General features: G+C 44.2%; 1 protein-coding gene across 1 annotated transcript in view; it reads right to left on the bottom strand.

Moving 5' to 3' along the window:
- The window catches only part of LOC115464350, a 120526-nt gene that overhangs the window by 3821 nt on the left and 101649 nt on the right, over positions 1-15056 (bottom strand). Inside the window, exons 11-13 of the mRNA XM_030194738.1 lie at positions 11302-11517; positions 4230-4252; positions 2763-2872 (exon numbers count right to left, since the gene is read on the bottom strand). Of these exons, the coding sequence (XP_030050598.1) occupies positions 2763-2872; positions 4230-4252; positions 11302-11517 (349 nt within the window). The remainder of the gene's footprint in view (positions 1-2762; positions 2873-4229; positions 4253-11301; positions 11518-15056) is intronic.

Here is a 15056-nt window from a genome sequence, read left to right as displayed (position 1 = left end):
GTTGCCTACCTTTGCTAGCAGGGGACCCCAACCCCCGCCAGTCAAGGTCCTCTTCTTCTCGCAAAAGGCTTCTTTCTGTTTCTGACGTGCTGCATGTTGTACGTGCAGGACATCAGACTCACAGCACGAAGCCTTGCAGATCAGCTGATCTGCAAGGCTTCATTCTGTGAGTCTGACGTCCTGCACGCTGTACGTGCAGGACATCAGAAACAGAAGGAAGCCTGCAGGCAAAAGCCTGGTTTCTTGGGATTTCCACTTAATGTTTGACTGCATCTTTCTTTTACTAGTCTGTAGTTACTTATTCTGTATTTGGTGAGAGTCCCTAAGAAGGCAATTCAGTAACAGTGCACCTATATTTAGATGACTACTATCCTTTATACAATACTAACCTGATTCAATCGATGGTATTGAGCCAATTGGACTATTGTAATGGTATCTATGTTGGTTGCAAGGAACATTTACTTAAGAAACTTCAGACTACCCAGAACACGGCAGCAAGACTGATTTTCGGAAAATCTAAATTTGAATCTGCCAAGCCCCTTCAGGAAAAATTACACTGGCTTCCTGTCAAGGAACGAGTTGCCTTCAAGGCCAGCACCTTGATTCACAAAATCATCTATGGCACTGTTCCAGATTATATGCTAGATTTAGTTGACTTGCCACCCAGGAACAGATCTAATTCCTCCCAATCTTATTTAAACCTACACTATCCGGATTGTTTTGGCCTCAAATAGAAATCTACATATGCCTCCAACTTCCCTTTCTTAGGTACTCGACTGTGGAATGCCTTACCTAAATTAGTTAAATCAACCCAGAACTATCTAAAGTTTACAAAATTATTAAAGTCCATCCTATTCAAAAAGGTCTACTCTCTAGATGCATCATAATCAGTTCAGTTTCTTTGGTCTCAATCCAGAAACACTTGAATCTATTTTCTTTACTATTCTACTGTTTAATATAATACCAAACTTTAATTTACTGTTTTAATATGCCATTAGTACTGTATTCCTGATTTAGCCTATGTAAGCCCATTGAGCCTACAACCAGTGGGAAAATGTGGGATATAAATGCTTTAAAATAAAATAAATAAAAATACATGTGTAGGATGTTATGTGCAAGCGTTTGTGCCAGCCATAGAACTGGTGGAAGTGCTCATACCTAAATGCCAGAGATATGCATCAAACCACGGAGGTTAGATTGACAACGGGAGACAGTACAAGGCTATCTAGCCCATTATATGGGTTAAAGTCAGTAGGAGGAGCTTGCCACCACACTGGTTCACCCAAAACAATAGCAAACACTATTGAAAACAATAATAAAAGATTATTAGAAATAACGAACTGCCTATGTGTGGCCCATCTGTAAAAAGTCAACAGCTGTTCTAGTTGGATAGGCAGTGCCTTAGAAGGTAGAGAACAAAAGATTTTTTTTTAACTTATTTGACAGTTTTTTAATTTATTTGAAAGCTTCCCATATGTAGATATAAATATCATACAAGGGCCTTCAAGACTGGGACAATGAAAGGAAATCCACCCAAAGGACAACACGACACAGGCCGTGCCCCGGCAGCAATCCGCCCGCATCAGGGGACAAAAACGTCCAAAGTCACTCGTGGCGTCCTGCAGAATGACAGAAAGCACCAGACAATACTGCTGGCCTCCCAGCAGGCGACTGCACAATCGCAGAGAGAAAAGACACTATCTAGATACTTGATAAGCGTCCTTTCTCTCTGCAACCGTGCAAGTCGCCCACCAGGAAACCGGCAATACCACCAATCCTCAAGACACAACGAGCAACCCCGGACGTTCTCCACCCCTGACGCAGGAGGATCTCCACCGAAACACAGCCCGTGCCGGGCCATCCCTCAAATACATCTCCTCTCATTGTCCCAGTCTTGAAGGCCCCCGTGTGCTTTTTTTTGTTTCTGTTTTGTACTGTTGATCCCTCTTTTATTATCAATATAAATACCATGAAATCAAAACTGAATATCACTAAAACAGCTCCAAAATGATTGTAGCTGGTGGAAACAGCACTAATAAAAGGCTGTATTTTGTGCTCGTTTTTCTACACTGACATCATTATATAAAAAAAGTGGTAGTGTCTTGAATTTGCCAGTATGTTAATGCCAAAGCCAGTAATGAACAAAAACACAAAAACCTTCTCCATCCACCCTCACACTATTGTTCCATGTTCCAAATGTCATGGTAGAAAAACAAGCTTGTAAAGCCGTAGCCAGCAAATTACATAAGAGCAAAACATGTTGGTAAAGCAGAAGCTAGAAAACCCATCAAAGCACTCGTAAACAAACATCTCTAAGCCACAAGGCAAACAGTGTGTCACTTGGAACTGCTGTGGTGTTTAACTTCCTATGCCCATTGGCAACCATGGGTATTCAATAGTCCCATTCCACCTACACTTCTGCGACATTCTGCAAATACACAGCTTGACCTTGCACCCCCTTTGGTCATGTACAGGCTGACCAGGCCTTAGAGACTTATCAGAAAGGGCTCTATCATGAAACTCCAACATGTCACAAGAGATCCCCCAAATACCAGCCTTCCTGGGTGGGCCCTGGACTGGTCTAGCAGGAATCAAGGAAAGGAAATTATCAAGGAAGAACAAATTTCATCTTCCATCTCATCCTGCTAGACTAGTCCAGGCCAATGGGATGTAAAAAGCTTTATCTTTCACGGCAGGAGGAAGACACAGTAATGACTGCCATGGCTTTGTAAAAGGCGCCCTACATTGTTCTAATTTCTCACCTGCAAATGCTGTAACCAATTTCTTCAGCTGCTGAGGGTAGCTCAATATAAAGCCCATTTTCAGATCAATCGACACAGTTTCTGGTTTCGGAAACTTCATTTTCTGAAACCTGTGGGTACAAGAGTCACTGAGATTATTCTGAAGATGTTCACACCCAGGGAATAACTAAACTGGTGGAGGGAGAATGATATACCTATGGATTAGATTGTCAATAGGATTATTCTGGGAGATGTTCACCCTTAAGGGATAGAGATGGAAGAAATGAGATCTACTATGAGCCCTTGTTTCTCCATGATTATACAGCTGAAGGTCTGAAAATCTGGATTAGCTGACCTTCGTTGATCTGACCTGGCATATCTGACAGTCCCCCCCCCCCCCAGTGATATCATGCAGCTTCTCTTTCCGTTTTCCAAACCCAGGACCCTACTTTTACCACCGTTGTGAGCCAGGACCTTACTTATACTGTCTTTGTTTCTGCATTGTTTCAGGGTTTACCGTTGTTTTCCGTATTATCCAACCTTCATTTATCCGACAACGGGTCAGTCCAGTTTAGGTCGGATAATCGAGACTTTACTGTATTATCAAGAATTTGCCAGGCCTCACAGAATCACTTAAATCAGTTGTGTTGCCTGTCCGTCTACTCAGTCTTCTGGCTCTACCATCATCTCCACTATGGAGAAGGATTGAATTAGTCTTCTTCCCCAGTGTGGGGATGTGTTTGACTAATCTCTTCTCCATCTCAATTCACATAGTTATTTCCAACACCCCACTTGAACTAGAGTTGTGGAGCAGGAACACTGGCAATATAGAGGTGGAAAGGAGATCCACAGGGGTGGAGATTTTGGGGGGATGGAAAGGAGATTCATGGAGAGTCAAATAGGAGGTTAGGAGAGGAGAAATCAGGGGGACTGGTGAGAGAGAATTTGTGCCAGTACAGGGAGAAAAAAAAGGAGAGCCTAGATGGGAAAGAGAGGGAAGCTCTGTCATTTTCCTCCATCTCTTCCCCTTCATTCCCCAGTGCTTCCTCAATACCTTAATTCTCCCTCTCCTCACTCAATCTCGCCTCTCTCTTTGATTTTCAATCCTCTTCTCCCTCTCACCAATCAATTATCTCTATATATAAAAGGCAACACCAACGTTCTATGAAGCCTCCAACCGGAAGTGTGAAGAGGGAGAGATATCCGGTTTCCCCATGAGTGTCTGCCCCGCCCTCGCTCTCTCTCTCTAACACAAACAGTGAAGGAAAACAGCAAAGCAGGAAATCAAATCGCTCTCTCTGTAACAATGAAGGACTCAGAGGGGGGAGGGGAGAGAGGGCAGGAACACACACACTCCCACATGCACACAGAAGAAAACCTTGCTAGCCCCCGTTTCATTTGCATCAGAAACGGGGCTTTTTTACTAGTTTCCAATAAAAATAAAATACATCATCCAGCCACAAGGAAAAGATCAGAAAATGAACATACCTACTCACAGGATCCTTCACATCCTAGAGGAGAAATGAGAAAAAGTATTTCTAGTTAGATTTCACAGTTTATGAGAACACAATATACAGATTAATGTCAAAACACAGTATGAGCTGTTAATCCCAATGAGGTAATCTAATACTGCACAAACTGATTAACAGACAATCACAATCCTAAAGGGTTGTGTAAGGTGAGTAACTAACAGTAGAAAAGCGGGAAAAACCCTCAGAAACCAAGGTATTTACCAAGGTCTGACCAACAGAACATTGATATCTATATAAGATTTTTTTGTCCGTGGTCTAGTCTCTTTCATAGGGTTTTCATTCCCACTTTCTTGCAATCAAAAAACTGCCCATAATAGAGCCTTATATTTCAAAAAAAGCATTTCTGAGTATACAAACTTTAAACCAGCCAAAACTAAAGCATAAATTAACTTAGCTTATAGTATAGATGGCTTAATAACCCCACTTCAACTGCACATTTTTTCTTCAACGGGGCCCAAAACGTTTCACCCACTTCAGGGCTTCATCAGGAACCACCAGTTTAATCATAATGGGGGTATTGATTTCCTGCTAATGAAGCTTCACTTAGGAAATGCTTTTTTGAAATATAAGGCTCTATTATGGGCAGTTTTTTTGACTGCAAGAAAGTGGGAATGAAAACCCTATGAAAGAGACTAGACCATGGACAAAAAATCTTATACAGATATCAATGTTCTGTTGGTCAGACCTTGGTAAATACCTTGGTTTCCCGCTTTTCTACTGTTTTTTTTTGTTACATTTGTACCCCGCACTTTCCCACTCATGGCAGGCTCAATGCGGCTTACATGGGGCAATTGAGGGTTAAGTGACTTGCCCAGAGTCACAAGGAGCTGCCTGTGCCTGAAGTGGAAATTGAACTCAGTTCCTCAAGACCACCCTAACCACTAGGCCACTCCTTACACAACCCTTTAGGATTGTGATTGGCTGTTAATCAGTTTGTGCAACACAATATACAGCTCTGTGCAGTCATATTAACACTCTATGTATGGAGCAAAGAAACTTTAACCAGTGCAATAGGATGATTTAGATCAGTGTTATCCAACCTTTTTCTATCAGGGGCCACGTTTTACATTTTGCAATATTTGGAGGGGTTAAAACAAGCTTCATCGTATTTTGCTGCATGTTTCGTTAAAGAGTAGCAAAATATGAAAGTGCATCATCACTCCCCCAGCCTTCACCCAGTCTCTCTCTTGCTTATGTAACCCCCCCCCCCCCCCCCCAGTCTTCACCCAGTCTCTCTCGCAGATGTAACCCCCCCAACCTTCACCCAGTTTCTCTCAATCATGTAACCCCCCCCATCACGAAACGCCTAGCCACCTGCCTGGAGTTACCCCATGGCCACTTAGTCTATCCCCAGCACAGCCTGCACCTGCTGCTTGTGTTCTACACTACCACTCTCCTCCCACCGACTGGGTCACAACCGCCTCTGGGCGAATCTCCCACTCTCAAATTATCCCACTGATTTCTAGGTTACTGGGGCCACACTCCCAGTGGTCCCACATTTCCCAGAAAGCACTCACACAAACCACCAGGATTCTTTATCAGTCCACACAGAGAGACAAACTAAATATTGTTTATTGTCTTTAAAAAAAAATCGAACAGTGGTACAAAATAGTGCAATTAGCAAGCAAAAACAGGTAACTGAAATATGGATCAATTATAACACTAACTAAACATTTGCTTACTTTTCTGAAAAGTACCTGGGAAGATCAGGATATATAACTGTTTACTGAGCCTCAGCAAAGTCCTGCTCTCTTTAACAACTGCCGGGTAATTTCAAACTTTAGGCCAATCAGAGCCCAGTCAACAAGTTTTAAAAGTATACTGCTCACAGTACTGTAGATTCACTTCTTCACTAAGTGAAACTAAAAGGCATGCACTTTTCTATAACAGCTTTAACATAAAACATGCACCACCTGCTGGCCAAACTAGAGAAATGTACTTCAAGAGTTAATAAAGGCAAATTTACAGGTTTAAAAACACACTGTTTTGTCACACACCCCCAGCCTTCAGTCAGACTCTCACTCTTTCTCATGTACCTCCTCCTCTCAGCCTTCACTCAGTCTCTCACTCATGTAACTCCTCCCCTCAGCCTTCACCCAGTCTCTCTCATGTAACTCCTCCCCTCAGCCTTCACCCAGTCTCTCACGTAACTCCTCCCCCTCAGCCTTCACCCAGTCTCTCACTCACGTAACTCCTCCCCCTCAGCCTTCACCCAGTCTCTTATTCATGTAACCCCCTCAGCCTTCATCCAGTCTCTCTCGCTCATGTAACTCCTCCCCTCAGCCTTCACCCAGTCTCTCTTATTCATGTAAACCCCCCAGCCTTCACCCAGTATCCATCACTTATGTAACCCCCTCCCCCAAGCCTTCATCCACTTTCTTTTCCCTCAGCTGGCTTCAGCTGCAGAACAAACAGCAGGATTCCTACTTCTCCACTACATCCTGGTGTTCAGTATAGTGATGTCTGGTGTCTAATTTTGCAGAGATCAGCCATCTCTGTGTATGTAACTTATTCCCTTATCTATGATCTAGCAGGGCAAACAAACAGCTAGCCTTTGTCTTCTTGGCTTTTTCAGGGACAAGTTAGCAGGCAGACTTAGCCCAAGTCATGAGCTACAAAATCTGGAAATAACAAGCGTCTGTATCAGTGAAGGACATATATGAGTGATAAAAATTCAGGGCGATTTGAGGTTATAAAGAGCAAATGATGAATAATGGAAAAAAAAATACCAAAAAAGGAGAGGTATGATAAGGTGACCTTAGAGGTAAGGGTTGAAAAATACCAGATAGGAGAAAAATATAAAAGACGTTAAGAGACTAGACAAAGGGAAGCTTCAGTATCTGACTAAGCATGTCTTATAGCAGTCAGACCTGAAAGCTTCCAGGGAAACACATAGAGAAGCCACCAGAGAGACATTTTGCTTTTGCTGACATTTTAGATTTATATAAATAAGAATTCAATTTTCTGTAACACTGGGATAAAAGAATTTTATTGTAATCATTTGTTTATTCTAATAAATTTTAGCATTATTATAAAAGAGAAAAAATATAATCTGGAGTGTTTCCTTTGCTGGAAGGGCTTTCTGACCCCTCCGATGTGTTTAACTCCCCTCAGAGGCAAAGGGGTGCTTTACACTGGCTCTCTGCAAGCTTGAGCCATGGAGTGCCTGACGTTTGGTTTGATCTCACGATTTCAAGTCTCGCAACACTTGAAACCAGAAGAACAATCCAAATTGACAGAACCGAGTTACGGAAGAGAAGCAAGAATCCCACTGTATGCACCACATAAATTGTCAAGCTTCTGGAAGACAAGAATAAGCACTTGGTGGGCTGGGTTCTAGCCCATAGGCTGTACAAACCTGATTTAGTTCCATGTCCTGCGATGATGTTACTCCTGCCTTCAGAATCTATACTTTGGCTGCTTTTTCAATTTAGGTCAATAGCCAGTAATCCCTTTTTAGCAAAGACTTCTGAACCCTTTGCTGCTTTTCAACTTCAGGAATCCTTAGATAGTTTCACTTTACCTGATCCTATGAAATCAGGCTGTTGTAAGACATATACCCACGGATTCTATATATCGCGCCTTAATTTCCATGCAGAAATCGAAGCGCATTCTATAATAATGCACCTAACTTCATTGGTTAACTAGCTAATTAGCACAACTCGCTAAGCGTATTCTGTAACATGGTGCACGTAAAATCTAATACGTGCAACCAAAAAGGGGGTGTGGTCATGGGCGTGGAATGGGTGGGTCACGTGTGTTCCAAAAATTTGCATGCAGGGTTACAGAATACACCTGCTCCATGCGTAATTTAGGCATTGGTATTTACACCAAGTTTTACGTGTCATAAATGGACACATCTACATTTAGGCACAATCATGGCCGCTAGGCAGGGCCACCGAGAGACTGGGCCGGGCCGGGGGCAAGGCCACCCCTGCCCCCCCCCCGGGGCGCCGCGTCACAGTCCCCACCCGTCCCCCTCCGTCTGCCACCGGGCCGGGCCCCCTGCATTGAAATCATCACAACGCCTCACCTGACACCTCGCTCCGTGACTGAAAGCGCAGCAGATCAGATCTGCCTCCCTTCAGGCCTTCCCTCCCTGTGTCCCACCCTCGCAGAAGTTACATCAGACGAGGGCGGGACATCTGCCGCTGCTGCACTTTGTCACGGAGGCGACAGGTGACGCGTTGTGATGATTTCAAAGCAGGGGCCCAGCCCGGTGGCGGACAGAGGGGGGCGGGTGGGGACTGCGGCGCGGCAGCGGCGACGACCTCGGGGCAGGTGAGATCGGAGACTGTAGCGCCGGGCCCCCCTTGGAGGCCCAGGGAATTTTGTCTCCCCTGCCCCCCCCTCGGCGGCCCTGCCGCTAGGCATATACTACAAACCACCTAGGTGTATTCTATATACCGCGCCTAATTCTACGTGGATTTTATAGAATATGCCTAGATTCCGCACCGATTTTTCAGGTGTTCTATATAGAATCAGGTCCAATGAACCTTTTACTAAGCTGCGTAGGATTCTACACACACCCAAAGCTCACTAAATTGGAGTTACCGGCCAGTAACTGCGTGGCCCTTGCAGTAATTTCAATTTTGGCACGCATCCGCTACACGCGTCCAAAAAATATTTTTTATTTTCTGACGCGCGGCAGCTACGCGCATCGAGAGGAATTTGACGCGCATAGACTGTTACCGGAGTTGAATGGGTAGATGTGAAGCGTCTGTTTACACTTTCCAAAAATACTAGGACTAGGGGGAATGATGAAGCTACAATGTAGTAAATTAAAAACGAATCTGAAAAAATTTTTCTTCACTCAACGTGTAATTAAACGCTGGAATTTGTTCCCAGAGAATGTGGTAAAGGCGGTTAGCTTAAAAAAAGGTTTGTACGGCTTCCTAAAGGAAAAGTCCGTAGACCATTATTAAATGGACTTGGGGAAAAATCCACTATTTCTGGGATAAGCAGTACAAAATGTTTTGTACTTTTTTGGGATCTTGCCAGGTATAGTGTGACCTGGATTGGCCACTGTTGGAAACAGGATGCTGGGCTTGATGGAGCTTTGGTCTTTCCCAGTATGGCAATACTTATGTACCGCCTGGTTACTGTGCGAGACCTTACCGCTAGGTCAATGGCTTGCGGTAAGGTCTCAGACTCAAAATGGACGCGTGGCAATTTTCATTTTGCCGCACGTCCATATTTGGCAAAAAAAGGCGTTTTTTGTAGGTGCGCTAAAAAATAATTCTGCGCATACCCAAAACACGCGTCTATTTTTATTTTATTTATTTATTGCACTTGTATCCCACATTTTCCCACCTATTTGCAAGCTCAATGTGGCTTACAAAGACCTGTTATGGCATAGCCATTCCAGGGTAACAGATACAATTGGTGTTACAAAAAGATCATGGATGACAAAAAAGATCTAAGCAAGCAGTTATAGGGCGATGACTTTCAGAATGAGGGTGAAGTGTTATTAGGCTATGGATTCTCGTGGTAGGCCTTGTTGAAGAGATAGATTTTCAGAGATTTGCGAAAGCTAGTTATTTCGTTAATTGTTTTCAAGTTAGTTGGTAGTGCATTCCACAGCTGCGTGCTCATGTAGGAAAAGCTGGTCGCGTGTGTTAGCTTGTATTTTAATCCTTTACAGCTGGGGAAGTGTAAATTAAGAAATGTGCAGCTGATCTTTTAGCGTTTCTGGGAGGGAGGTCCACTAGGTCTAGCATGTAGGTCGGGGCATCGCCGTGAATGATTTTATGAACAATCGTGCAGATCTTGAACGCAGTGCGTTAAGTGGGAGCCAGTGAAGTTTCTCTCTTAGGGGTTTTGCACTCTCACATTTTGTTTTTCCAAATATGAGTCTGGCTGTGGTATTCTGGGCTGTCTGAAGTTTCTTGATAGTCTGTTCTTTGCAGCCAGCGTAGAGTGCGTTGCAATAGTCCAAGTGACTTAGCACCATTGACTGTACCAGGTTTCGAAAAATGGATCTCGGGAAGGAAGGTTTTACACTTTTGAGTTTCCACATGGAGTGGAACATCTTCTTAGTTGTATTCTTCACGTGGGTTTCAAGTGTGAGATTTCGGTCGATGGTGACTCCAAGAATTTTCAGATTGTTTGAGACGGGATGGGAGAAGTTTGGTGTGGTTATGGTGGTGAATTTAGTTGTGAGGTGAGTATAAGACATTGTGTTTTTTTCTGCGTCTACAATACGCAGGACATTTTTCAGAGCACCTTAGTACAAAGGACCCCTCAGTAAATAATGCTCAAAATTAAGCAGCAAAGAAAATCGGCATTAAACACTATTCTATACAGGGCATGCTTCCTATATTTACTCCTGCCAGAATTCTGCCCAACTGTGGAGAGCAGAATTTGTGCAAAATACCCCAGTCACGCATTCAACATTTACAAGCAGAATCTGCATGGCTGCGGTAAAGGACAGACCCTCCGCCGCTCAGCTGCCACCCCACCCGCTCACCCAACTCTCTGCCCGGCCTACCTCTGCATTCCCTGGTGGTGGTCTAGTGGCCTCTTCGGGGGTAGAAAAGAACCCCCCTCTTTCCTGCCCCACTGCTGTCGCCACTCTCTTGCTGGTGCCATGCTTTTTCAAAACGGCCACCGAGACTTCAAGTGGTAATCTCGTGAGACTATCACTTGAAGTCTCGGTGGCGTTTTGAAAAAGCATGGCACCAGCAAGAGAGCGGCGGCAGCACTGGCCCTGAAGAGGTACTCTCGCTGCAGCTCATACTCCTCCTACCTCAGGTGAGTGTGGGGGTGTCTGGAGGAAGGGGCTGTAAAAAAAAAAAGGGGGGGAGCAGGAGAGAGCAGCTGTAAAAAAAAAGGGGGGGCATGCTATGGGTGGCTGTTAAAAAAAATAGGGATGTTGTGGATGGGAAGGGGCTATAAAAAAGGGATGTTATGGGAGGGGGCTTTTGAAAAATGGCCACGGTTATTTTATGACACTTTTGATCTGCTACTTGAATTCCCTTATTCCTTAAGATGTGTAAGTCCCTCAGAAATATATTTGTTAATGTCACCTTCAGTAATTCCCTCTTCTCCTCTATCTCGGATATCAGTTGTGTGAGGGAGGAGCTTTGCCCTTCTAGCAGGGTCACATTTTCCCCGATTCTCTGAGCAATCTTCTTCTCTTCTTCCTCCAGTCTCCGGAGAAGAATCTGCTTCTGCTCATTCAGAAACTGGTGCAGCTCCTCAAAATCAGTCTCAGCTTTCTGTCTCTTGATCTCTGTCTCGCTCTGGTTTGAACAAGGAGAGAGAGAGAGAATTCTCAGTTTTGGTTGCCCAGAGCTCTGGATTCAGGTCCTGCAATGAATAAGAAATCTCTATTATTACTAGCAAGACTGATGCAAGGGTACTGAACACACTAGGTGACTCTTCAGTCTTGTGCTCCCTGACCCCAGACCAACACAGCCTCCCTCCTCTCTCCCATCCCCCCAGTAACTCCCTCTCTCCTCTCACTCTGTCCAGCAGCATACCCCTTTCCCTCTTTCCGCCATCCCTTGCCCAACATCTCCCTCTCTCTCCATCTTCGCCTAGCCCAGTACCACTGTTGCACACATATCTTAATTCTAAGTGAGCAGAGGTCTCCTTCCTTTCCTATTCTTACCCCAACCAACCTTGCATTTCTCTCTTCCCCAGAATGTGCTTCCTGCTTCTCCCATTCCCTCCCGCTCCCAGTATCTATGCATCTAGCTCCTCTTTCCCCTTCCAGTATCTGGCCCTGTTTGCTAGGACTAGGGGGCATGCAATGAAGCTACAAAGTAGTAAATTTAAAACAAATCAGAGAAATTTGTTCTTCACTCAACGTGTAATTAAACTCTAGAATTCATTGCCAGAGAATGTGGTAAAGGCGGTTAGCTTTGCAGGGTTTTAAAAAGGATTGGACGGCTTTCTAAAGGAAAAGTCCATAGACCATTATTAAAATGGACTTGGGGAAAATCCACTGCTTATTTCTGGGATAAGCAGCATAAAATGTTTTGTACTTTTTTGGGATCTTGCCAGGTATTTGTGACCTGGATTGGCCACTGTTGGAAACAGGATGCTGGGCTTGATGGACCTTTGGTCTGTCCCCCCCCCCCCCCCCCCCCCCCCGTCATCCACATTTTCTTCAGCCTGCAGCTCTGCCCTGTTCTCGGTGGCCACCTACTTCTCCTATGATTACACTGGCCCTGGTTATCAAAGCCCTGCTGAGCCTTTTGTCACCAGAATCCAAAACTGTATTCTAGAATTTTCACAAGATACAGATAAGACATGATCACATTAGATGAGCTTCATGGGAGTTTATTTAAGAGTGGAACCTGGATAAGGGTTATTTAAGACTTAACATGGATCAGGATAAACCTAACGCTAAGTGAGCAGAAATGGATGGATTTAGATTTGTCTATTCTCAGTCAATGTGTCATGTACAAAGCATAGCTAAGGCTATTTTCCAATATCATGGCTTCTTGTGGTCGGCTAGGAACATCCTGCCTTTCGTCTGTCACCAAGTTCCAACTTCTGCTTTTTTGCAAACGTGAAACAAGTAACCTTGAAATAAGTTGTTTTAGAAACATACAGCAGATAAAGGCCATATGACCCATCCAGTCTAGCCATCAATCAGCCTTGACACAAGCTAAGAAAATGTGGGATAAAAGATGAACAGCAAGTTGTACAAAAAGTGCTATATATTTTCTGTATAAGTTTTCCTCTAATGTATGATATATACGCCAAGTTTACCGTGATATCCACTGCAGTGCTCAAGGTGCAACAACTTGCTCCCATCAGCACAGCCACATGGTTCACATAAGCTGATATTTTTAAAGAATTCTTTCCTTTTACCATGTCTCTAGTACTCATAATTATGTGACAGCCCTGGTCTGCAAAGTTCTCTGTTTGGTTCTTCTTAGTTAAAAAGGCAGGCCTCTGGCCTGGCTGGGTGGCTTATCTCCATGGCAACTACACGCCACTGCAGCTTCTTCAGACAGTGCATTTGTTTTCGAGGGCGAGTTCACGGGATGTCACTAGTGAGCCATCCGAACGTGGTAAGGTTTTTGCAGGGTACGAACCTCCTTTGTCTTCCCTGTCGGTTCGACTTTCCTAGTTGGGATCTTAATTTGGTGCTCTCGGTCCTTACGAAGCCTCCCTTCCAGCCTTTGTCTTCCTGTATGGTGAAGGATTTCACGCTCAAGACGGTGTTTTTTTGGTAGCTGTAGCATCGGCTAGGCGAGTCTTTGAGTTACAGATGCTGTCTTATAGGTCACTGTCTTTGGAGTTCTGTAAGGGTCAAGTGGTGTTACATACAGTCCTGTCCTTTCTACCCAAGGCCTTGTCTCGGTTCCACTTGTCTTAGCCGGTGGTGTTGCCTGTGCTTGGTTCTTCCTCAGGGACGGAGGAGCAGCGTCGTTTGAAGTGTCTGCACATCCAGCGCTGCCCTTCACACTGAGCTTGCCGACGCACTGACAATGAAGGTGGGCACTGAGTACCGTGTTACCAAATCCTCCTTGGACAGTGCAGTTGCATAAGGCTCCACCCACTGGCGCTGACTCTGCCGCTGGCGTTGCCCACCACATCAAGCGTGTTGACCCATGGGGCAGCACAGATCTACAGACTGCTTGGAGGCCTAGGTTAGGTCTTGCCTGAGCATGTCTAGGCCCTCTCTAGCACTGGGTACTCAATTCATCTCCATTCAGCAGATGATGGTGGCCTGATGGTGCCTCTAACTCCTCAACTACTCCACCTAATGGCCTGAAGCCACCATTGCATCTATATACAAAAAAATCACCGTTATTCCTTGGGTATACTTGCACTTACTAGTTGTACTTAGTATATTATACAAATTCTCAAACTATTATTCTTTATATCACCAATCTTTATTAAGTTACTTTTAACCTTTATAATCTTGAAAAAAAAATCTCACTCACTATGCTGATCCAATATTTAAAAAAAATTTTCAACATACACACCATACTCTATCATACAAACATCCCACTCATACATCAAATTCTAAGAATAATTCTTATAATAAGGAGATCAGTCCATGTTTCTTTTTCTTATTTTATTTATTTATTGTGAGACTGAAAGATGCTGCAAACCACTATGTAGAAAATGATGAAGAAAAGGCAAATTTGCTAAATAGATACTTTTGTTCTGTTTTCACAGAAGAAAATCCTGGAGAAGGACCGAGATGGACTGACAAAAGTACATGTGAGAGTGGAGTGGATTTAGCACCGTTCACGGAAGAGAGCGTGTATGAACAACTAGGAAACCTAAAGGCGGACAAAGCCATGGGACCGGACGAGATCCACCCCAGGATATTGAGGGAGCTCAGAGAGGTTCTGGCCGGTCCTCTTAAAGATTTGTTTAATAAATCCTTGGAGACGGGAGAGGTTCCGTGCGATAGGAGAACGGCGGAGGTGGTCCCTCTTCACAAAAGTGGTGATAGGGAAGAAGCTGGAAACTACAGGCCGGTAAGCCTCACTTCGGTTATTGGAAAAGTAATGCAAGCGATGCTAAAGGACAGGATAGTGAATTTCCTGGAAGCCAATAAGTTGCAAGATCCGAAACAACATGGTTTTACCAAAGGGAATTCGTGTCAAACGAATCTCATTGAATTCTTTGGCTCGGTGACTGGAGAATTGAATCAAGGACGTGCTATGGACGTAATCTACTTAGGTTTCAGCAAAGCTTTTGACATGGTTCCCCACAGGAGGCTCTTGAATAAACTGGACAGGCTGAAGATAGGACCTGAAGTGGTGAACTGGATTAGGAACTGGTTGACGGACAGAAACCAGAGGGT

Source organism: Microcaecilia unicolor, chromosome 3, assembly GCF_901765095.1.
Source record: "Microcaecilia unicolor chromosome 3, aMicUni1.1, whole genome shotgun sequence".
NCBI lineage: Eukaryota > Metazoa > Chordata > Amphibia > Gymnophiona > Siphonopidae > Microcaecilia > Microcaecilia unicolor.
This window is presented reverse-complemented; position numbering and strand designations above follow the sequence as displayed.